Here is a 23,969-nt window from a genome sequence, read left to right on the forward strand (position 1 = left end):
ATGAATTACTTGTGACACATTCACAGCATTCAATAGGGGTCCATTTCACACCTTTTTTTGGGGCTTATCACATTTTTTGTATGGTTTCCACAAAAATCGCAAAAAAAAAAAAAAAAAAAAAAAATCACCTTCAGCAGAGGTGAATTATGACCTAGTTAATATGCTTTGTGCCTAAATGGATTAAAAATAGTCCAAATTCACAACAGTTTTGAAATAAAAAGGCGAAAAGATTCCATAATATTCCCATCCATCACATTTTTTTTTCTTTAAAGCATAAACATATGGGCATAGAGAAAATGGCACAGAGATCCAGAATCTGTTGTTTTCCCAGTGTCTCTACAATTGGGAAGCACGAGGTACAGCAAAAACCTTACCCACATAAATGGTGAGCAGATCTGGCATGCCTCAAGAGGTTCATAAACCACCAGGACCTCACTGCCCATCACAAAGCATTGCTTGCCACTATGCTGAACATAAAATGTTTGGAGAGCTTGTCAAAAGAAATGGCAGCAACTCTGTGGGCTAGTGAAACTTCCTATACATTCCACAATACGTGTACATAGAACTGACAGCTACATAACATTCACTGAATCTTTACTGGATAGGCACAAAATCAATTACATTTTAATAGCTTCTTGAGGATTCTCCCCTATTGTATAATGCAGAAAAAAGAAAAAGAAAACAACGGTAGTATCTTGTTACCCTGCATTTTTAAAAGAAGCAAAAGAGTAGAATGAACATGGCCTGACAGCCTCTATTGCCTTTGGTTCACATAAGGCCTTACTAAACACACTGCAAAAAAAAAAAAAAAAAAGGTCACAGTAAAGAAAAGCGTACAATGCACGACAAGTTCACCAACATTCATATTTGTAATAGTGACAGGAATCCACTAACACTTACTGGCTATCATTCAAATCTGGTCAGACATATTTGTTAAATAGAACTGAACAAAGACAACATAAGCAGCTTGCAATATTGAACTAGGAATACAAGTAGAAAAAATGCATTAAATACAAGCACATCTGTCTTTAAAACTAATACTTAAAGCCTCGGTTATTGAGGAATATTAAATTGCTTTCTAAAAACATATTGATGCTCAACAGAACTAAACAGAGGTTTCAGATAGGGTTACCTTTGTAATTCTGAAAGAGCTTGTCCCCTTTTGTGTGCTTAAAAAGTGAACATAATCAGACAGCTTGAGCACCCTTAATGTATCTTCCTGCTCATGTGACTTCTACAATTCAAGGCAGTGTGACTGCACAGGCCCCTTACAGTGACAGAGTAGTATTTGCATTGCAGACTGATGCAGCCATTAAAGGGCATAGGACAATGGCATACCATTTGCATACGGGATGTGCTTTCAAAAACGTCCAGTGAGCAAGTATTCTTTACATGAAAAAACAGCAGTGTATTACAATGAACTTGCCAATAAATAGAAGGCACATCTGCAGCACAAAGCATTCAGTGCAGTAGATGCGACAGAGCAACATTTTGTTTAGGATGGAACAAGCAGCTGAGATGTGTGCAAAGCACTAATACCAGATAGCCAAGTATGTGCTGAATATTGTGCTCTCTGTCTCACTTAATTCAGTCACACTTATGTGCAAGGATCTTACATCATGGTTCAAATATTTATTGTGTATCCATTGTGTGTGCAGTAACCACAATGAAAAATATTGCAGTGGTTACTTAAGCATGAAGCGGTCCTTCAAATGTTGTAACAAATTGATTGAAGTTTCATATTACAAGGCCAATCAATGGCTACCAGATTTGTCCCTTGAAAGGGGAAAGTGCTTGATGTCCTAAACATAATGTATAAGCCTATTAGATGTGCACATCTCAGCAATGCTCTTTTGGACCACATACAGAAATCAAACAAGGTGAAATGGCACACAATTTCATAAGGGAGGTAATATCTCTGCAGTGTTGTGCAGACGAAGAAAAACTGACTATGCATAAGGAAGCAGCCCTGTTTGCATATCACAATCATCTTCAGCATCCTTTGAACAGTTTATTAAAGCAAGCCTCCCAAGTTTCTTATTGCTCCATCAGTACAGTAGTCAAACGTCTACTGTGCACAGGGGTTCATTTCCAGGCTGTGCAGATTCAACAATTGTCATCTTCGGCTTTTTCCTTGTCTCCTCCTAAAAATAAGAAGATAAACTGTATAAACTGTATTTAAGAAACAAATGTAAATATTTGATCTCAATATCTTCAATAGTAGGGGAAAAAAGGAGACAGGGTGACAAAACGATGTTGTACAAGCGGTGGAAACTCATATCTAGTATGATTAAAAATTAACTTTCACTATGCTACAAAAAGGTTTTTTTCAAATACAGTAAAACCTTGGTTTGAGAGTAACTTGGTTTGAGAGCGCTTTGCAAGACAAGCACATTTTTTAAATAAATTTTGACTTGATATACAAGCGATGTCTTGATATACAAGTAGCGTCATGTATAAAAAAGAAGAGAGGAGCCTCTAAAGTGTAGCATGATGGTTACATTTAATGAAGGTTCAATATTTAGCAACTCGCATGGTTGATGATTAAAATAGGCCCATCTAAGTATGCAGGCATCTGGGGTAAAGCTGTCCACATAGACCATCCTCTGCACAGCCATCTTCATCATCCCTTCCCCGCTGCACTCCACGAGTGATTCAAAGCCTCACTTTCAGATCACTCTACTGCAGGCTATTCTTCCCGGTCAGGATTGCAGACTGACAGTGGTGAGAGTCGGTGGTTCAGAAGATGGTCTATGTGGACAGCTTTACCCTGGATGCCTGCATACTTGGTTGATAATTAAAATAGGCACACCTATGTGAGTTGCTAAATGTTGAACCTTCATTAAATGTAACCATATTGCTACATTCTCATCTCTTATATTCTGTAGCTCTGCTAGATTTTGCTTCTAATCCCCTTGGGAAGGCTGCATATTGTGGATGGACATTTTATGGTTACACAACCTATCACATTGCTATAATCTTTGTATATAGACTATAAACTGAAGGATTTGTGGAACGAATCATTTGAGTTTCCATTATTTCTTATGGGGAAATTCGCTTTGATACAAGAGTGCTTTGGATTACAAGCATGTTTCCAGAACGAATTATGCTCGCAATCCAAGTTTTTACTGTACCTTTTATTAATTTAATGTGGAACCACTCTGGGCAGTTTTAAGAAAAGTTTGTTACATTTTTCTAATCATTAGTTTTAACCACTGTAGGGGGAAAACTTGAAGGAGCAGGATGGAAAACTTAAGTGAACAAATTTCTTACAGTGTATGTGGTTTTCATTAAGGAAGTTACATTCGTTCCAAAATCAAACGTTGAAAGCAAACAAAATTTTAAATTAAACAGAGAATGATAGTAGCGCTTGAAACAATATTTAAAAAGTCTCTTAAAATAAACCATAGAGATCCCCCAAAATGCCAGTCTGGTTAGTGACAAACTCCTCCCAGCATTTGGAAAATAGTCCCACAAGCTTATTAAATGATGGTAAATATGAACATCAGTCCCTTTAGACTCCAAAGCTTCAACAATTCACAAAACGCAAATCATTCGTGTAGTCCAACAGGGTCACCGCTATTCCACCACCAAGTGCAGGGGGATAGTAGGAAATGGCCACTCACCAGATCACGATGCTCACTTCCTCTCATAAATGAGCACACCTCGCATGTGTATAATAGATGCCCACATAAAGTAGATATCAGCAAGGATAAATTCCAAGATCGGTTCAGTGACTCTCTTCCTCTCAAACTCCCATGTACGTGGAAAACACAAAAACATTCTCCACTAGTGCAATACGTCTGATACCAATTTATTGAAATAAAAGCACAGCATACATTGCACTCACTTGTGATAAAAATAGTAAAAGCTTATCTCGTATAAATGGCAGGTTCGGGTCCTCCACTCCTACTCTGATTTGGCTCCACGCCAGATCGGGTAGTCCCGGAAGTCCTCCGCTGCAGTGATCCACGATTGGGTGCGTCGTCTGGCCACAAGTGAGTGCGATGTATGCTGTGCTTTTATTCCAATAAATTTGTATCAGACGTATTGCACTAGTGGAGAATGTTTTTTGTGTTTTCCACATACATGGGAGTTTGAGAGGAAGAGAGTCACTGAACCGATCTTGGAATTTATCCTTGCTGATATCTACTTTACGTGGGCATCTATTATACACATGCGAGGTGTGCTCATTTATGAGAGTAAGTGAGCATCGTGATCTGGTGAGTGGCCATTTCCTACTATCCCCCTGCACTTGGTGGTGGAATAGCGGTGACCCTGTTGGACTACACGAATGATTTGCGTTTTGTGAATTGTTGAAGCTTTGGAGTCTAAAGGGACTGATGTTCATATTTACCATCATTTAATAAGCTTGTGGGACTATTTTCCAAATGCTGGGAGGAGTTTGTCACTAACCAGACTGGCATTTTGGGGGATCTCTATGGTTTATTTTAAGAGACTTTTTAAATATTGTTTCAAGCGCTACTATCATTCTCTGTTCACTGTGTCATCAAATATATCCTATATTTGTTTAAGTAGCTGCTCTATTGGTTTAAATCTTTTACCAGCTGTGTGCTGGTGCATCCTGGAGCGCGGAGATTATTTCACAGTTTAGGCCTAAGGCTGAGAAATAGTTTACTTTTATAAAATTTTAAATTACTTTAAAAAATGCCATCCAGTCATGAAATGGACAATGATTTTTCATCTCATTCTATTACAAATATTCACATGAATGTTCATGTGAAGTCTAGTGTATAGCTAGCTTTACTGAGCTGTGCTTCCCCTCCCCTGCATTCCAGTGACTGTACTCGTCTCTGGAAAACACACATCGAAAAAATCTCTCTCGTTAGTGCAGGGTTTTCTGAAATGAGGACTGCATACAGTCACAGAATTTCAAGCTAGAGAAGCCACAAATTAATAATGAGAAATCCTTAAGGAGCAGATCTCCTTCCACCCACCCAGTCGCTCATATTTTTCTGGCGAACAAAATGACTATCGCAAAGGCATGGCAATCGCTTGAAATAATACTGCTGCAAGGGAGAACAAAAATGCATAGATAATGTTACACGAAAAGTTGTTTAATATTCTTTGAGACAAAAAAATAGATTTGAAAGGTTTGTAATTCCTGGTTAAATTCCCACAATCCACTGCATAGATTCAGGGCAGGGATGGGATCCCGACCAAAGGAGGCAATTATCTATATTCTTCGCACTCTTGTTTCTCTTGGTCATTCTTTTATCTTTTTCCCTCTTCTTTCTATCCCCTCCTGATGTTTATTTTTCTTTACAAGTCCCAAATTTTTATACACTTGAAAAGTAAAAGGTTATATTATGGATGCTATGCCTTTTGTGAATATTGATCACTTGTTCATGAATTTATGCTCCTGGAAGCTAGGCTGTTACAGGCCCTAGCGGAGTCCAAGTACTTTGGAGCGAGGATGAATGTGTATGCCATACATGCATGTATTGTATGTGGCTCAAGGCTTCCAACTTATGGCAGCTTGTCTCCTAATTGACCTCAGATATGAACAAACGTTTGCATGATGGTTTGTATCGGTCCTATTTAAGAAATAATAAAAACGTAACGAAACAGAAGACCCATGTAATGAATGTGAATTAGTCAGAAAAACAGGCATTGGATCTACCAGAAGGATAAGAGGATCAAGTGATGGGTAACATAATCAAGGCAGTCGCGGCTGAATCAGTCTACTCTTCACTGGTATACTCCTGGGATGTGGACTGCAGAGATCACTACACAGCGAGTTTCCATCTATATTAATTTGGCTTGCTTTCTTCAAAGGCTGCATGACTACTGGTGCCCCCTTAATGGTTGATGTAGGCCACAGCCATGGCATTGTCTGACTGAACCCTGACTGGGTGTCCTCATAGAAAGGCGTGTTGCATGGTTTCCAGGATGTTGATGGGGAAGCTTGGCTTCCACAAGTGACCATGCTTCCTGGACCGCAAGAGACGAAACACTCCTTTCTGGTCAGAAAGACTGGCATCTGTTCATATTTTCCAGTGATAAGGAAGAAAAGATTTAGGTGGATACTCTGGGAGCAGAAATTAGGCCTAAGGGAAGTGCGAGAAACTGAAAATGGCTGTCGCGGCAAAGCAATTGCCCATGTGGTGGAAATGGTAATATGGGGATAGGCATCTTGGATGTCTACGAATGCCAGGTATTCCCCCTGCCTCAGGACAAGGAGGTATTTACAGACCTTGGAGATTCCATGCAAAGTTTTGGAATTTGAAGGCATTTGTTTTCCCAGAGTAGGACAAATAGATATTTGATATGGGAGGGGGGGACACTTCCTGTTCCCAATATCACACAGGCAGAAAGTAGGGATATTTTGACTCTAAATTGGGGTTCTGTCCTACATCTGTCAAACAGAAGGGAGACTAAATCTTCCAAATATGATAAACATGACAATAGGAAGGTGACAGAGGCTGTAACCCTTACATACTTTATCAAAAATGTTCTACCTGGAGTGGAGTTTCATGACTCAGGTGACCTTTACGGAACTCACAAAGTCTCATTACTGACATAAAGCAAAACAGACAATAATTCTCAGAGGTAGCAAGTTCAGGATTTAAGATTACCACTTACCCTCTCCTCTGCAAGCTTTCTCATCTCCTCCTGCAGCTTATTCAGAATATGAAGATTTGGCCTATTCTTTTTAGCATACTGATGTAGTTCTATTACACTTTTATCTGAGTTTTCCTGATTGAAAAAAAAAAAAAAGACCAAAACCAAATCAAGAACTTTACAACACACACAAACTAAGTTAGGGTTGGTGAAAAAAAGGCAACACAATGGTCAGCTTTAGAGATGAGCTCAGAAGTGTTCGAGTTGCTACGTGCCCGATCCTGCCAGGAAGTCGACACTGCACTCCACTAATCACAGGCAGTGAGACATTCAGATTTGTGCAGCTGCGGATCGGGAAACGTCTGATTAGCGCAGTGCACTGTGGGCTTCCTGGCGGGATTGGGCATGTACAAACTCGAACATGCTCAAGCTCATACCTGGTCAGCTTCATTGTAAGTTGAAAGTATATAAGTGCCAAAAAGTTAATTTACATCCTACTTTTATTATTGCTGCACGAACATTGCTATAACTAACCTGTTTCACCATCTTGGTGCTCTCTCTCCCATACATACGTAATAGGGATCCCCAGTTTTTCACATGAGGATGAAGGAGCTGCAGGATTTTCTGTGATGCTAACTGTTTTCCAACCCTCTTATTTTTGCCTAGAAGACAAGACAGAAGAATCCATATTAAGAAATGGACTATCATAAGTTATTACAAAATTACAGAAATCCAAATGGCTGATGAAATAAAAGAACTCTGCACTCACACCAGCCCTTCACAGTATGCTTTCCACAAGTCATAACATATTCACTCTTCTGGTTCTTGCCAGGAATCACTTCAAACTTTATGGATGTATCACCCATTCCATGGTTTCTGCAAACAAGCATAAAACAGTCAAGCATAGTCAGTTTCATTTTTGGGGGGTTGCAACCTTGTCTCAACAGGCTGACTTTTAGGCCTCATGCCCACTGGCCGTTTTTACAGCTGTTTTAGGCGTTTTGTTTTTCCTCCTCAGCATGTTATCCTATGTGTCCAACGCACACATAGGCGGTTAGTTTTTGGCAGTGGCATTTTCAGGCTGGGAAAATAAACCCCAGAACTAGTTTTTGAGAGGAGTTTTTGAGCTGTAAAAATGCCAAAAAATGCAGCTATTCTATATTTTTTTGGGTCACATTTGTATTTTTACTTCACTTATAATTGATTTTTTGTATGGAAGCGCTGTGTTAATCTGGTTTTATATATTCTGAGTTTGTCAGCGTTTTTGAGCTATAGGCTTTTGTGGGAGTATAATTTTGCCAAAAAAAAACGCTACCGCTAAAAAATGCTACTGCAAAAAAACTGAAAAACTCCTTCTACGGCTACAGCTTTCTACTGACGTTTTTGATAACGTCCAGAGTGCATGAGGCCTTAGTATTATTGCCTAAACAGTGGTGCATTTTTTTAACTAGTGTAAAGTACTTGAATTCGACTTGATACTGCCCCTCCCTCTCCCAGCATGAGTGCATGGGATTAGAAGAGTCTAATACCTAATAACTGTAAAAACAGTCAGTAAGGTGGCTTTCATGCTTCATTTTACATTGCCATTACTTGCTATTCCTGAATCTTTTATTTTCTGTACCGAGATCTTTTTGCAACCTGGCAGTAAGCAGCAATCATTTGGGAAGAACAAGCAAGGAGAGGAAGCCTTTATCCCGCAAGCGTAGGTTTTAATTGATAAAAAGATAAAAGTGGGTTTTTAGGGATTACCGTATTTGCCGGCGTATAAGACGACTGGGCGTATAAGACGACCCCCAACTTTTCAAGTTAAAATATTGCTTTTGGGATATACTCGCCATATGAGACTACCCCCCTTCCGAAGCAAGGCAACACCATTGAAAAACATTTTCTCAGATGTAATTTTCTCTTGTAGGTCTCCAAGGTACTGTAAGAAAGTGAGATAACCATTCAAACAACACAGTAGGTGCTGCATGGCTCTGTCACAGTGTGCCACATAGCTTTTGGGTACCGATTTTTTTATTGCTAAACTGTGTTATAGTCTATCATTCAGTACAGCTATAAATTAACAAAGTTAGCACCCAAAAGCCATGTAGCACACTGACAGAGTAATGCAACAGCTAGTGCTCTGTGTCCTAATGCTAATCATCGTAAGGCACTGAGGATTCTACAGTGCGGTACTTAAGACATTAGACATTACAATATCCATTTAGTCCCTACTCACTGTGTGCTGCCAGTGCCATGCTACCCGCCGCCATCAGGATTAGTTTTAAATCTCCCGCTCCCTGCGAGTCACCTCACATACCGTAGTCCGAGTATACCGAGTGCATGACAGTCAGATCACTCCGCCGCCAGACAGAACTTCCTGAACATGCGACGCGGCGCCGATAATGTACACGCGCCCGAAATAGAAGAAAAAGTCCCTGCATTGCTCCAATCTCCTCTCTTGAAGGTACCTTGAAAATGATATACTCGGCGTATAAGACGACCCCCGACTTTTGAGAAGATTTTCCTGGGGTAAAAAGTCGTCTTATACCCCGGAAAATACGGTACATTTTAGGCTAAGGCTCACACTATTAGGGGTTAGGTTACCTTTAAGGTTTCCAACATAATTTATTACTGTATTTACCCTTTCGCTGCCAGGCCCTGTGCTCCAGTTTGAAACCTAGCTGGCCAGGCCATTTTTGCAATTTTTCCATTGTTTTTTATTTTTCCCTTTGTTAAAGACCCCCCAAAACCATATATTTTCTGAAAGCACATGACCAGTAGAATACAAATAAGGTGCCACTGATTTTTAAAGGCAAAACAATATTTGCGCAAATGTTTATCAAAACAATATATTTGCTAAAAATACACTAAAATCATTATTGGCAGATAAAAACGCAGGCCATTTTATAAAATTCCTACTAAATATAAAAGCTAACCTGCATTGAGTTAATAAATAACCACTATTTGTTAATTTTAGATTGCTCCTTTTTTGTGAAATTGGTAAAAATCAAACAAAAAACACACAAAAATAGAAAAAATCCAAATTTCTGTAAAAATCTAGAGGTTTTCATTGTTCCCTTACAGCTTTCAGAGTTTAACCATGTATTTTATGAAAGCACATGATCTGTATAGAATAATAAGAAGGTGCGATTGATTTTAAAGCCCTGCGATATTTGTACAAAGGTTTATCAAAATAATATTAATCGCTAAAAATGATCTAAAATCATTTTTAGCAGATATAAACAAAGCAAATTTTACAAAATTCCTGCTAAACAAAAAAGCTTAACCTGCATCGAGTTCATAACAAATATTTACAATTTTTAAATTACAAATAATTGAATTACATTTTTTCCACATTTTGTCATGTTACAACCCAAAATGTATATGTATTTTATTGGGATGTTCTGTGCCACAGATTCTCAATTGGATTTAGGTCTGGACTTTGACTGGGCTGTTCTAACACATGAATATGCATTGATCTACAACCATTCCATTGGAGCTTTGGCTGTTTGTTTAGGGTAATTGTCCTACTGGAAGGTGAACTTCTGCCCCAGTCTCAAGTCTTTTGCAAACTCTAACAGGTTTTCTTCTAAGATTTCCATGTATTTGGCTCTTTTCATCTTCCAATCAACTCTGACCAGCTTCCCAGTCCCTTGGCTTATATCAAAGCATATTCATGTGTCAGAATGGCCCAATCAAAGTACAGACATAAATCAAATTGAGAATCTGTGGCAAGACTTGAAAGTTGCTGTTCACAGACGCTCTTCATCCAATCTAACAGAGCTTGAGCGATTTTGCAAAAAATGGGCAAAAATGTCACTCTCTAGATGTGCAAAGCTGGTAGAGACATACCCAAAAAGACTTGCAGCTGTACTTGCACAGATGGTGGTTCTACAAAGTATTGACTCAGGGGAGCTGAATACAAATGCACGCCACACTTTTCAGATATACAATTTTCCTTCTACTTCACAATTATGAGCCACTTTGTATTGGCTTATCACATAAAATACATTTAGGTTTTGGGTTGCAACATGACAAAATGTGGGAAATTTCAAGGGGTATGAATACTTTTTCAAGGCACTGTATAGTTTGTAATTAAGTATATGTGGCAGCCATATTTGCTGTTTTTATCGCACATGTTCTGCTTTGCGTTGCTACAAAATGGCTGTGCTTTACTTTTAACAATACAAGTCTACTGGTCTGCACAAGAAATCTACCTTTTAAGGCACTCAAGTAGAATCTGATGTGGTGACAAAAGTCCAGCTTTATTGGTCAACTCATACACTCGTGAATCTTCAATACTGATATGGTTGAAATACTATAAAAAAAAAAAAAAGGAAAGAAAAAGCTAATGTTAAATATTTAATTTAATTAAAATAATTTTGCATACTCAGACACAGGAAACTTCATATGAGAGAGAGAGATTAAACCCACAACTAAGGCCTTTTAAATGGATTGCAAACAATTTTGTATAGAACAGGTTTATACTTACCTGCTCTGTGAAATGAAGTCAGTGTACAGCTTGTATAACAGTGTAAATTTGCTGTCCCCTAAAAACCATGACACTACCTGCCTGGAGTTTGCATGTTCTCCCTGTGCCTGCGTGGGTTTCCTCCGGGTACTCCGGTTTCCTCCCACACTCCAAAGACAAACTGGTAGGTGAATTGGATCCTGTATAAAAAAATTGGCCCTACTGTGTATGTATGCGAGTTAGGGGCCTTAGATTGTAAGCTCCTTGAGGGCAGGGACTGATGTGAATATACAATGTATATGTAAAAGCGCTGCGTAAATTGACAGCGCAGTACCTGAAATAAATAAAATAAAAATAAAAACACAGCCATTAATGTCTAAACCTTCTGTTCCAGGAATGGAAAATCCCTGTGTGGCTGCCATCATTTCCCAGCACTTTTGGGCATGGAGTTTATCAGAGCTTCACAGGTTGCCACTGGAGTCCTCTTCCACGACATCACGGAGCTGGCGGATATTAAGAGACCTTGCGCTCCTCCACCTTCCATTTGAGGATGCCTCACAGATACTCAATAAGGTTTAGGCCTGGAGATATGCTTGGCCAGTCCATCACCTTTACCCTCTGCTTCTTTAGCAAGGCAGTGGTGCTCTTGGAGGTGTGTTTGGGGTCGTTATGTTGGAATACTGCCCTGCGGCCCAGTCTCCGAAGGGAGGGGATCATGCTCTGCTTCAGTATGTCACAGTACAGGTTTGCATTCATGGTTCCCTAACTGAACTGTAGCTCCCCAGGGCCAGCAGCATTCATGAAGCCCCAGACCATGACACCCTCACCATCATGCTTGACTGTAGGCAAGACACACTTGTCTTTGTACTCCTCACCTGGTTGCCGCCACACACACTTGGACACCATCTGAACCAAATAAGTTTATCTTAGTCTCATCAGACTATAGGACATGTTTGCAGTAATCCATGCCCTTAGTCTGCTTGTCTTCAGCAAACTGTTTGTGGGCTTTCTTGTGCATCATCTTTAGAAGAGGCTTCCTCCTGGGACGACAGCCATGCAGACCCATTTGAAATTGTGTCGGGCTGAGCACTACTCAGACATTTAAAAGAACCCTTCTAGTTTTTTAATACAAGGGTTCCACCGATTGGCAAAAGAGGTAAAGATTGTGACAACATCCTCTCTCTCCGCCTCAGCCAATAAGGGAAGTATTGTATTAACTTATAAAATGCAAGGTTTCCTATGAGAATGGTTTAGCAGCACTCAGCTGGACTCAATTTTGTTCCAGGAATGGAAAATCCCTGTCTGGCTGCCAGAAAACTATACTGTATTACCTAAAGCTAAATGCAGTTTATCCAACGCTACTAACAGGCATATCTGTTAAAGGAAACTGTTTATTTGGGTCAGCTTGGCCCAAACAAACCATTTAAAGTCATAGTAAACCTAGGTGTTAACATTTTGGCCAAAAACCCATAACCTCATCAACAAGACTGCGGTTAAGGACATGAGGCTGTGAAATTTAGAGGGAAATAGTTTATAACGATAGTCTATTTCCCATGGTGCTGTGTACAACATGCACAAATTGTTAAGACAACTAGTTCAAATTGTCTTTAAACAAAAAATGCAGCAACACCATAATAAAAGAACTTTACATGTATGAGCGAACAATCATAAGAAGTATGGGAAGTGAGCAAACAATATATTATATATTTATTGAATATAGAATATATTGACAGCTTGTGCCTAGCAAGGCTGGGTACCCACAAAGCTTTTTCACTTAACCCAGCCGGCCTAACCAAAAAGGAGAGGTCACCGTACTAAGCAATGTTAGTTGGGCAATCTTTCCTGTTGTGCCTTTGTGTTACAACAGGGGGACTGCCCCCACCAGAACACAGTGATCAAAGCTCGCAGACATTGGCTGCAAGCTCTGAACGGATGCTGGTTTTCAGCATGTCCCCTTGACAAAAGCTTGTCTTTAGACTAGATTGTTAAGACAGCTGTACACACTGACCAAATGTTGGCCTGTTCCTGGTGAACCAGTGGGTAACCAGCCAAATAAAAATGGTCTCTTGTTTAAGGTGAGTTTTGACCATGTACTTGCAAATTTGTAGGGTTGGAGAGAAAGGGCAAAACAGTAAGCATGAGGGAACTTTGATGGAAGAAAGGCATGAGAGAAGTCCTGAAATGTGTGAGTGCGGGAAAATGGTCAGAGTTGAGGAGAATGTCACTGGTTACTACTGTAAAGCTCCATTCTCAATGTTAAACCTTTGTAAAAACAAACGCAGGAAATGGTTTTTAAATGTACTTTGTAGCGCCAGCTTTTGCTGCAATTACAGCTGTAAGTCGCTTGGGGTATGTCTCTATCGGTTTTGCACATCAAGAGACTGACATTTTTGCCCATTCCTCCTTGCAAAACAGCTCAAGCTCAGTGAGGTTGGATGGAGAGCATTTGTGAACAGCAGTTTTCAGTTCTTTCCACAGATTCTCGATTGGATTCAGGTCTGGACTTTGACTTGGCCATTCTAACACCTGGATATGTTTATTTGTGAACCATTCCATTGTAGATTTTTCTTTATGTTTTGGATCATTGTCTTGTTGGAAGACAAATCTCCGTCCCAGTCTCAGGTCTTTTGCAGACTCCGTCAGGTTTTCTTCCAGAATGGTCCTGTATTTGGCTCCATCCATCTTCCCATCAGTTTTAACTATCTTCCCTGTCCCTGCTAAAGAAAAGCAGGCCCAAACCATGATGCTGCCACCACCATGTTTGACAGTGGGGATGGTGTGTTTAGGGTGATGAGCTGTGTTGATTTTACGCCAAACATAACGTTTTGCATTGTTGCCAAAAAACTGAATTTTTGTAAAATCTTCCCCTGTAGAATTCCTTTCTCTGAGTCCTCCGACAGTCGCCGCCTCCTCTAAGTCATCACAATTGGGTATTGTCCACCTATCCGTAGGAATAGCTAGGCATATAGACTTAGTCAAAAGACATTAGCATGTACACACCCACGGGGGCTGTCCCATCTGGTCAATACCCCCCCTGCATCACCACTCCCAACTCAGTTTGGTAGCATAGCAGTAGGTAATAAGAACCCCAAAAGAGGGGCGGGGGCGGCGACTGTCGGAGGACTCAGAGAAAGGAATTTTACAGGTAAGATTTTACAAAAATTCAGTTTTCTCTTACGTCCTCCGACAGTCGCCGCCTCCTCTAAGTCATCACAATTGGGATGTCCCAAAGCAGTATAGACATGAGGGGTGGGAGACGCAACCGTAGAAAAGGCAATGCAGTACCCACATCAGAGAAAGGAATCTTACACGCACCGTAAGAACCAACCGGGCAACAGAAAAAAACAATGCTCAACAGGAGCAACAGCCCAGGAAAGCAAATGCCAACAGCCAGGGACCCAGAAAAAAATCCAAGGGTCCATCATGGAACAGCCGCACTGAGAACTTTGCGGCCAAAAGAAGCATCAGCTGATGCCAGAACGTCTACTTTGTAGAACTTGGAAAAAGTGTGCACCGACGACCAAGTCACCGCCTTGCACACCTGGGCCACCGAGGCCCGATGCCAATAGGCCCAGGAAGTACTCAAAGACCTGGTAGAGTGCGCCTTAACAGGGAAGGGCGGAACCCGGTCCTTCAAGGCGTAAGCCTGCTCAATGGTCTGTCTGATCCATTTGGCAATAGTCGCTGCGGACGCAGCCATGCCCTTCCGAGGTCCCTCAGGAAGGACAAAGAGGGAATCCGTCTTCCGAAAGGATTCCGTAGACTTCAGGTAAACCCTGATCGCCCTGACAACATCCAAAGAATGCAAGGCAATCTCCTTTGGATGTTTAGGCTTCGTACAAAGCGAAGGCAGGACAATGTCCTCATTAAGGTGATAATCAGAGATCACCTTGGGAAGGAAGGGGGGAGGTGGTCGCAAAACCACCTTATCCCGGTGAATTATCAAGTAAGGGGAGCGGCAAGACAACGCCGCCAGCTCCGACACTCTGCGAGCTGAAGTGATCGGCACAAGAAAAGCAACCTTCTTCGACAGCAGAGGCAATGATATCTCCCTGATATTCTCAAAGGGAGCACGCTGCAATGCGGACAGGACCAAGTTCAAGTCCCATGGAGGTAGAGGCTCCTTTCTGGGAGGAGCCAAATGTCGCACACCCTGAATGAATGTGCGCACCAAGGAATGAGACGCCACAGGGCGTTGGAAAAGGACGCCAGTGCTGACACCTGGCCCTTTATAGTGGCCAGCGCCAGGCGCTGATCCACTCCAGACTGGAGGAAAGCCAAGATTCTCGACACCGAGTAAGAACGAGGGGAAAACCCCCTGGACTCACACCAGGTGAAGTAGGCTTTCCAGGTACGGTAATAGATCTTCCCAGAGGAAGATTTCCTAGCCTTGATCAGGGTAGGAATAACCTCAGGAGATAGACCCTTGTCCTTCAAGACCTGGGTCTCAACAGCCAGGCCGTTAAAGCCAGCGACTGTAAAGCAGGATGGAAGATCGGACCTTGAGACAGAAGATCTTCTCGCAGAGGTAGGCGCCACGAAGGTGCCACTGCCAGGTGAACAACGTCGGCGTACCAGGACCGGCGAGGCCAGTCCGGTGCCACCAGAATCACCATGTGCGGTTCCGAGGCCAACCTGCGAAGGAACCGGGAAAGTAACTGAATCGGAGGAAAGGCGTACATCAGACGATACCGACGCCAAGGGGCCACCAACGCATCCGAGGCGTCCGCCAATGGATCGCGCGTTCTTGCCATGAAGCTTTCCACCTTTCGGTTTAGCCGGGATGCGAACAGATCCACATCTGGGGATCCCCACTTCGCACACAACATCTGAAAAACCTCCGGGTGAAGAGACCATTCCCCCTGGTCCAGGGTCTGGCGGCTCAGATAGTCGGCCTGCCAATTCTCCACACCCGGAATGTGAACTGCCAAGATCGCCGGGACATGAGTCTCGGCCAAAGACAGAATATCGGTCACCTCCCGGGCCGCTCGAGCACTCCTGGTGCCCCCCTGGTGGTTGATGTAAGCCACCGCGGTAGCATTGTCCGTCTGTACGCGAACAGGCAGACCCTGGAGACGGTCCGACCACTGGAAGAGACAGAGTTTTATTGCTCTTAGTCCCAGCACATTTATCGGAAGGGAGGATTCCTCCTCCGACCAAGTGCCCTGGGCAGACAGGTTGCCCAGGACTCCACCCCAGCCCGACAGGCTGGCGTCCGTGGTGACCACTGTCCATACCACCGGGCGGAAGGACTTGCCTTCCGCCACCGCCGGGGACTGGATCCACCACAGAAGAGCCAATCTGGTCTGGCGACTCAAGGAGACATCCAGATCCAAGGACTGAGGAAGTCTGTCCCACCTGGCCAAGATCTCCATCTGGAGAGCCCGCGGGTGGAATTGGGCAAAGGGAATCGCCTCGAAGGGCGACACCATCAACCCCAGGCCCCGCATGCAGGTCCTGAGTGACGAGGACGGATTGTCCCTGAGGGACCTGAGTTCGTCCCGCAAAGTCCGGAGCTTGTCCTCTGGCAAGAACACCTTTGCCTGAGCAGAGTCCAGAACCATTTCCAGGTAGGGAAGGCGAAGCGACGGAGACAACGCTGACTTCTGAACGTTGATGGTCCATCCGAACTCCTGGAGCGTCTGTACCGTGATGGACAGGTCGCGCACAAGGTCCTGGCTGGCCCTCGATCTAAGAAGCAGATCGTCCAGGTACCCCAGGACCGCAATGCCCTGGGCCCGTAGCAGGCCCAGGACCGGTGCCAACACCTTGGTGAAGACCCTTGGTGCCGAAGCGAGACCGAAAGGTAACGCCACAAACTGGTAGTGTTCCTCTGCGATAGCAAACCGAAGGTACCGCTGATGACCCTCGAAAATGGGGATGTGCAGGTACGCATCCTTCAGATCTATCGACGCCAGGAATTCTCCAGGACTCAAGGAGGCCACAACCGAACGGAGAGACTCCATCCGAAACTTTCGAACACGCACAAAGCGGTTCAGCGCTTTCAGGTCCAGAATAGGACGCACTTTGCCCTCCTTCCTGGGCACAGTGAACAGATTTGAATAAAACCCCCGAAACCTGTCCCGATGAGGCACCGGGACAATCACTCCCTGAGCAAGCAGGTCCTGCACCGCCCGATGCAAATCCTGCAGACGCCCCGGAGGCAGATGGAAATTGGAGGGAAAGAATCTGTCCGCCGGCCTGGAAAGGAATTCGATCTTGTATCCCGATCGAACGATTTCCTGGACCCACCTGTCCGAAATCCGGAGCAGCCAAGGCTGGAGGAAACCGCGCAAACGTCCCCCCACCCCTGAAACGGGCTTCTTCTGGTTGCTCTGGGCCTTGAAGGGCTTGCCCTTGGATTGGTTCCGAAAGGCACAAAAGGACCCCTGACTGGATCTAGGCGCAGAACCCCGCTTGCCTCGGAAAGACTTGTTCTTCGGGTTCTGGGGCAGCATAGTGCTCTTGCCCCCCGTGACGCCTTTCACCAGGGTATCCAACGCCTCGCCAAAAAGGCGAGAGCCAGCATAGGGAAAATCAGCAACTGTCTTCCGTGAGGACTGGTCGGCAGACCAGCTCTTCAGCCATATCAGTCACCGGTTAAGCACCGCGACACTCGAGAGGCGCGCCACCAAGGGGGCCTCATTTAAGGCTGCATCACACAAATACATGACTCCTTGGTGGATCTGATCCACCATTTCCAGTCGGGCAGGCGGCACGTCATCAGACACAAGGTTGCTTCTAAGCACCTTGATCCAATCAGCTACCGCCTGAGCCACCATAACGGACGCGAAAACGGGTTTGAGCAACGAACCCGCCACCGTATAGGAATGGCGGGCTAGAGACTCCAACCGCCGGTCCGTGGGATCCCGGAAAACTGGAGTATCCTCAGTAGGAACCAAGGTAGCCTTGTTCAGCACGGCCACAGTGTGATCTACCTGTGGAGGCACACACCATCGTGATTCTGTAGCCGGCGCAAAAGGATAAAGCAATTTGAACAGACTAGGCACCACGAACGGACGTTTTAACGTGCACCACAGTTCATTAACAGTGTAATGAAATTCAGCTGGGCAGGGAAAAACCTGCGCAGACTTGCGGGTCCTGTGCGTCCCAAAAGAGGACACAACGCCCGGAGGATTGGGCTCATCCTCCAAATGCAGGGTTTCCTTAACAGAAACAATCAACTCATCCATGGTCGCCCGTTCTTCAGGTGACCCAGGGGAGGATGTGTCAAACACCCTCAATTTCAGCCTCCCCCTCAGACCCCGGGGGGTCCAAGGATGAGCGGGACCCTGAAAAGGGCACGCTTGCAGCAGCAGCAGCCATATCCCCATCTGAATCAGAAGAGAGAGACAGCCTGGGCCGTTTTCTCTCAGCCTGTTCAGACATCAGCATTTCCATATTTACCACTAAAGTCGCAACCACAGCAGCCAGATCAGGTCACAGCGGAGCCACAGGAGAACTGGGGCCCCCCACTAAAGCTGGAGGAAACTTGCTTTCCTGAGAATCCATGGCTCAAGACAAGAAAAAAAAAAAAAAATTACAGTGCAAAAAAATGATGTACTGTTCCCTTAAATAGCGCTGCGGAGTGCGCAGCCCACCGCTACTGTCACAGCTATGAAGACCCCCAAAAGGAGAAAGAAAACTGAGCCAGAAGCAGTATACAGAAGGAGACAGAGAGATGCAGTGCAGAGCCCGCAGATCGTTGCTACCTGTGTCCTTGCTGCCTGAGAGGAAAAGGAAATGCTGCTGGAAGGGGCTGGCTATAAGCCAGACCTCAGGGAAAATGGCTGCCCATAGGAAATGCATTGGAGGCTTCACTAAGATGGCCGCCGACATGCGGCCGAACCGATCGTTCTACAGCCCACAAAATGGCGGCGGAGGGCGCCAAAACGATCTGTATGCTTGCCCCAGAGGAGCCATAACCATGTGCAGTAAAAAACATGGCGGACCGCGCGAACATACCCCCGCAGCGGTCGCCGCACAACACGCACGTCTATACCCCCAAACATGCACCTAAGGTGACACAGGGACCCCCAGTAACAAAACATACAGATTTGTACAAAACGAACCCCACAGGGATCGTACAGGGAGTCACACAGGCACAGACATGGGGACACACAGCAACACAGACTGCCACCCCAGACAGAGGCCCCACACAGAAAAGTACTTACCTGTACCCGATGGCGTGGGGGAGCCTCTTTGCACGGATAAACCTCTGTCCTCTCCTGACAGGGAGTGCCGTGAGCCAGGGACATGACGCTGCAGTATCGCAGACAAGTCCTGTGAGGTAGCCACCTCATGGCTGCATCCCTGCAGCGAACAGGGATGGGTCGTTCATAATGCCAGGGCGAACCATAGCTGAACGCTCGATGGCGGGCTGGGGGTCCATCTGACCCTCAGTGCCCTGGAGAACCAGGGCGGCCAGTCTGAATCCCAGCACCGCAAGATCCATCTTTATCCGAAGAATAAACGAACACTAAAGCTGACAAAATAAACAGCTAGTAAAGTGAGAGAAAAAAATGACATTTTTCAAAGAAAATCAAATAAAAGATCAGGAAGGCTGAGACTGAAGCCCCAGCACAAGGTAAGCCTGACTATTCCTGAAAGCTAGGCAAACTAAAACTGAGTTGGGAGTGGTGATGCAGGGGGGGTATTGACCAGATGGGACAGCCCCCGTGGGTGTGTACATGCTAATGTCTTTTGACTAAGTCTATATGCCTAGCTATTCCTACAGATAGGTGGACAATACCCAATTGTGATGACTTAGAGGAGGCGGCGACTGTCGGAGGACGTAAGAGAAAGTTTGATTTTGGTTTCATCTGACCAGAGCACCTTCTTCCACATGTTTGGTGTGTCTTCCAGGTGGCTTGTGGCAAACTTCAAACGACACTTTTTATGGCTATCTTTAAGAAATGGCTTTCTTCTTGCCACTCTTCCATAAAGGCCAGATTTGTGCAGTATACGACTGATTGTTGTCCTATGGACAGAGTCTCCCACCTCAGCTGTAGATCTCTGCAGTTCATCCAGAGTGATCATGAGCCTCTTGGCTGCATCTCTGATCAGTCTTCTCCTTGTATGAGCTGAAAGTTTAGAGGGACGGCCAGGTCTTCGTAGATTTGCAGTGGTCTGATACTCCTTCCATTTTAATATTATCGCTTACACAGTGCTCCTTGGGATGTTTAAAGCTTGGGAAATCTTTTTGTATCCAAATCCAGCTTTAAACTTCTCCACAACAGTATCTCGGACCTGCCTGGTGTGTTCCTTGTTCTTCATGATGCTCTCTGCGCTTTAAACGGACCTCTGAGACTATCACAGTGCAGGTGCATTTATACGGAGACTTGATTACAAACAGGTGGATTCTATTTATCATCATTAGTCATTTAGGTCAACATTGGATCATTCAGAGATCCTCACTGAACTTCTGGAGAGAGTTTGCTGCACTGAAAGTAAAGGGGCTGAATAATTTTGCACGCCCAATTTTTCAGTTTGTTAAAAAAGTTTGAAATATCCAATACATTTCGTTCCACTTCATGATTGTGTCCCACTTGTTGATTCTTCAAAAAAAAAATTACAGTTTTATATCTTTATGTTTGAAGCCTGAAATGTGGCAAAAGGTTGAAAAGTTCAAGGGGGCCGAATACTTTCGCAAGGCACTGTATGTTTGGGGGTTCTAAGTAATTTTCTAGCTAAGAACGAAGAATACTGATTTTAACAACATGTTTCAGAAATAGGCTTGGTCATTAAGTGGTTAAGCAAGCTCATGACCATTTCAGGGCTCTGAAAATGCAGCCCTCCTCCATGCTTCTGCCTGTTGCCTGTGGTGGTTCCTAATGTAAACCCAAGGCCACAGTAAATGGGTGTAACTTTGAGCCAAGGAGAAAAAAATGCTCCCTGATCCCCTATGTATCTGCAGAAGCTGGAAGCGACAAGAGAGAAGTCACTTCTGGGTTTAGAGCGGTAATTTCCCAGCTACTATAGCTGGGGTAGCAGCAAGTCAAGTAAGATCTGTCCTTGACTGGCTGCAGTGGGGCAGGGAGATTTTAGGGGTGTATTTTTAATAAATCATGTAAAAGCACCCCTAAATGCAACACACGGCATATGGCGTGCACGTGTAACTAAAAAAAAATAAAAATTGCCATACATATGTCGTATTGTCACAAACATTTTGGTGAGAGCATTAATTCTAGGGCCATAATTCATGGTCAAGTCTCAACTGATAACCTGTAAAGGATTTAAAAGTGTTGCCTATGAAGAATTTTGGGAACCCTAGTTTCACAGGCATACACAATTTTAAGGCTTCACGTTTGGCATCTAGTTACTCGATGCAAACCCATATTTTCATATGATCTTTTATTTTAGTTTGCAACCCCATAATTGTATACATTTTCAAAAAAAAATTATTTCATTGTGTTTGTTTGCACTTTAAAAATTTTTATTGAATTTGTCCCTGAAAAATATGCATTTGATAACAGCTACGCAAATATCATGCTACTAAAAAATTCATCTATCATTTTATTCTCCAGGAACCTTCTCCAGGAGCTTCTGATGACGCCCAGTGGGAGGGGCGAAACGCGTAAAGCAAGGTACTAATGCCATGCCATATATAATGCCTGATACACACACACACACACATATATTATATATACACACACACACACACATATACACACACACCTTATGGCAGATGTCCCCAATGTAACTTGGAATGTTAGAGGACTTGGTAGCCCTTTGAAAAGATCGATGGGGGGGGAATGTGCGCATTTTGTTACACATTTTGGTACAAAGATCCTTCGACTTCCAGGAATTCCAAACGCATGTTGACTCGGGGGCGCTATGTATTTTTATATTGCAAATTGTATACTGTAAATTGTGTGCTTGCCATAGTATATTTTCCTCCTCCGTTCTCCTCAGTGGTGCTGCAGGAACTGGTATCTTTTGTACTTACCAAGCCCATTGTTTCCATCTATGATCTAGAAAACTTTAATGGTATTCTAGACCCGAAAACGGATAGACGCCCTCTTTTCAATTTACGTCCTCACTCACCTTACAGAACTGGGATGGGTTATGTGGCGTATGAAACATCCCAATACAACTCAATTATCAAGCTTCTCTAAAACCCATTCCTCACTCTCCTGTATAAACTTATGTGTGGGATCCGCATCTGCTCTTCCCCCTAGTGAACAAAATAGAATATGCACATAGAGGAGTCTCCAATCAGACCCCCTTGGTGGTGTGGATCAAGGCAAAATTGCAGGTTAATCCTTTGAGAGACAATTGGCTATTAAACGCCTTTTGGCTGAAACTACTACCCTCGGACAATAACATTAGGTCCGAAATTGAAAACTTTGTTTGTGATAACGCCTTGTTACTCCTTGGCCTAACACACTGGGATGCATTTAAGTGCTTTTCCAGGGGAGTTTTCATCTCTACTATAAAGGGTTTTAAGACTAATACAAAACACTCATAAGGAGCAGTTTACTTGACGCGCTCGCAGATTGGAGGAGGAATATATAGCTAATCCTACAGAATGTTTAAATGCCTCCTGGCCGTCTGCTCAAGATGTCTTGACCAAAGCAATTAGTCTAAAGACAGAGAGGAAACGCTTCTTCTCCAAAGTGACTTTTTATGAGGGGGAGCAGACAGGCCACCATTTGGCTGAAATTGTCAACATCCGCCCTTCAGTTCCCACCATTGGGGCTCTGAAATTACCGAACGGATGGATGGTCAATACACAAGATGGTGTCATGGCCGAGCTGGTCTGTTTTTATACAAACTTATATGCCTCCAATGTATTGTATACTCCGGAGAACCTTGACTGTTACTTACAGTCGGTGTCATTGCCCCAGCTTTCAGAATCCGAAAGGAATAGCCTAGACGCACCCCTCATTTTGGATGAACTGCAGGAGGTGGTTTGTGTGTTCCCTACATCCAAGCCCCCCCCGGGGACAACGGGTTGCCAATGAAGGTCTATCAGACGTACTCTGATTTATTACTGCCAAGGTTACTAGAGGTATTTAATGAAGCCAGACTCAGACAACAGTTCCCTCTCTGTGTCAATAGCTAGAATTGTTCAGCTTTTGCAGGCTAGCTACAGAGCCCAATTCCTACAGGCCCATCTCACTTCTCCAGGTGGATGTTAAAAATCCTAGCGAAGGTACTTGCCAGGAGAATAAAACACTTTCATAAATGGGATTATTCATGATGACCAGGCAGGATTTATGCCAAGTAAGTCAACTGCCGTCAACTTTAGAAGGTTGTATGTTAACGTACATACTCCAGGAGACAACGTGGGTACCAGGGCCTTGCTGTCATTAGATGCGAATAATGCATTCTACAGCGTTGAATGGGGATACCCCTGGGCCATATTGGAGAAATTCGGGTTTGCCACCTTCAAATCCTGGGTGCGCTTGTTATTATACCATCAACCGTAGGCATCTATCAGAGAGGGAGGCAAAATATGACAGTTTTCATTTAAGGAGGGGTACCAGGCAGGGCTGCCCCCTCTCAGTGCTTCTATTTGCCTTAACAATAGAGCCACTGACAGCACGCATTAAGGTCAACGATCACATAGTGGGGTTCAGGTATGGCAGTATACAGATGACATTCTTCTATTAGGGGACACCCACACCTCTTTAACAACCGTCATATAAATTATAGTGGACTTTGGGCGATTCTCCAGGCTTACAATTAACTGGACCAAATTCGCCCTCTTGCCACTAGATCAAGGGGTACATCCCCAACTAGGAACATACTGACCAGTGCCTGTAGCGACATCATTTAAATACCTGGGAGTAGTAATATCCCCCACCCACTAGATTTTTGTCACCTAAATATCCTACCCTTCTTGGTGAAATTTAAAGTAGGAAAAGCTAAAACATGGGTGCTCAACCTGTGGCCTTCTAGCTGTTGCGGAACTACAAGTCCC

General features: G+C 43.8%; 1 protein-coding gene across 1 annotated transcript in view; it reads right to left on the bottom strand.

The window, feature by feature from the left end:
* Positions 1-577: 577 nt before the first annotated feature.
* Positions 578-23,969, bottom strand: part of DGCR8 (DGCR8 microprocessor complex subunit) — a 68,605-nt gene continuing 45,213 nt past the window's right edge. The window contains exons 10-14 of the mRNA XM_082259094.1: positions 10,788-10,888; positions 7,355-7,461; positions 7,120-7,247; positions 6,607-6,720; positions 578-2,144 (exon numbers count right to left, since the gene is read on the bottom strand). Of these exons, the coding sequence (XP_082115220.1) occupies positions 2,061-2,144; positions 6,607-6,720; positions 7,120-7,247; positions 7,355-7,461; positions 10,788-10,888 (534 nt within the window). The 3' untranslated portion in view covers positions 578-2,060. The remainder of the gene's footprint in view (positions 2,145-6,606; positions 6,721-7,119; positions 7,248-7,354; positions 7,462-10,787; positions 10,889-23,969) is intronic.

This window comes from Pelophylax lessonae (assembly GCF_965119305.1).
Source record: "Pelophylax lessonae genome assembly, chromosome: 1".
NCBI classification, from domain to species: Eukaryota; Metazoa; Chordata; class Amphibia; order Anura; family Ranidae; genus Pelophylax; species Pelophylax lessonae.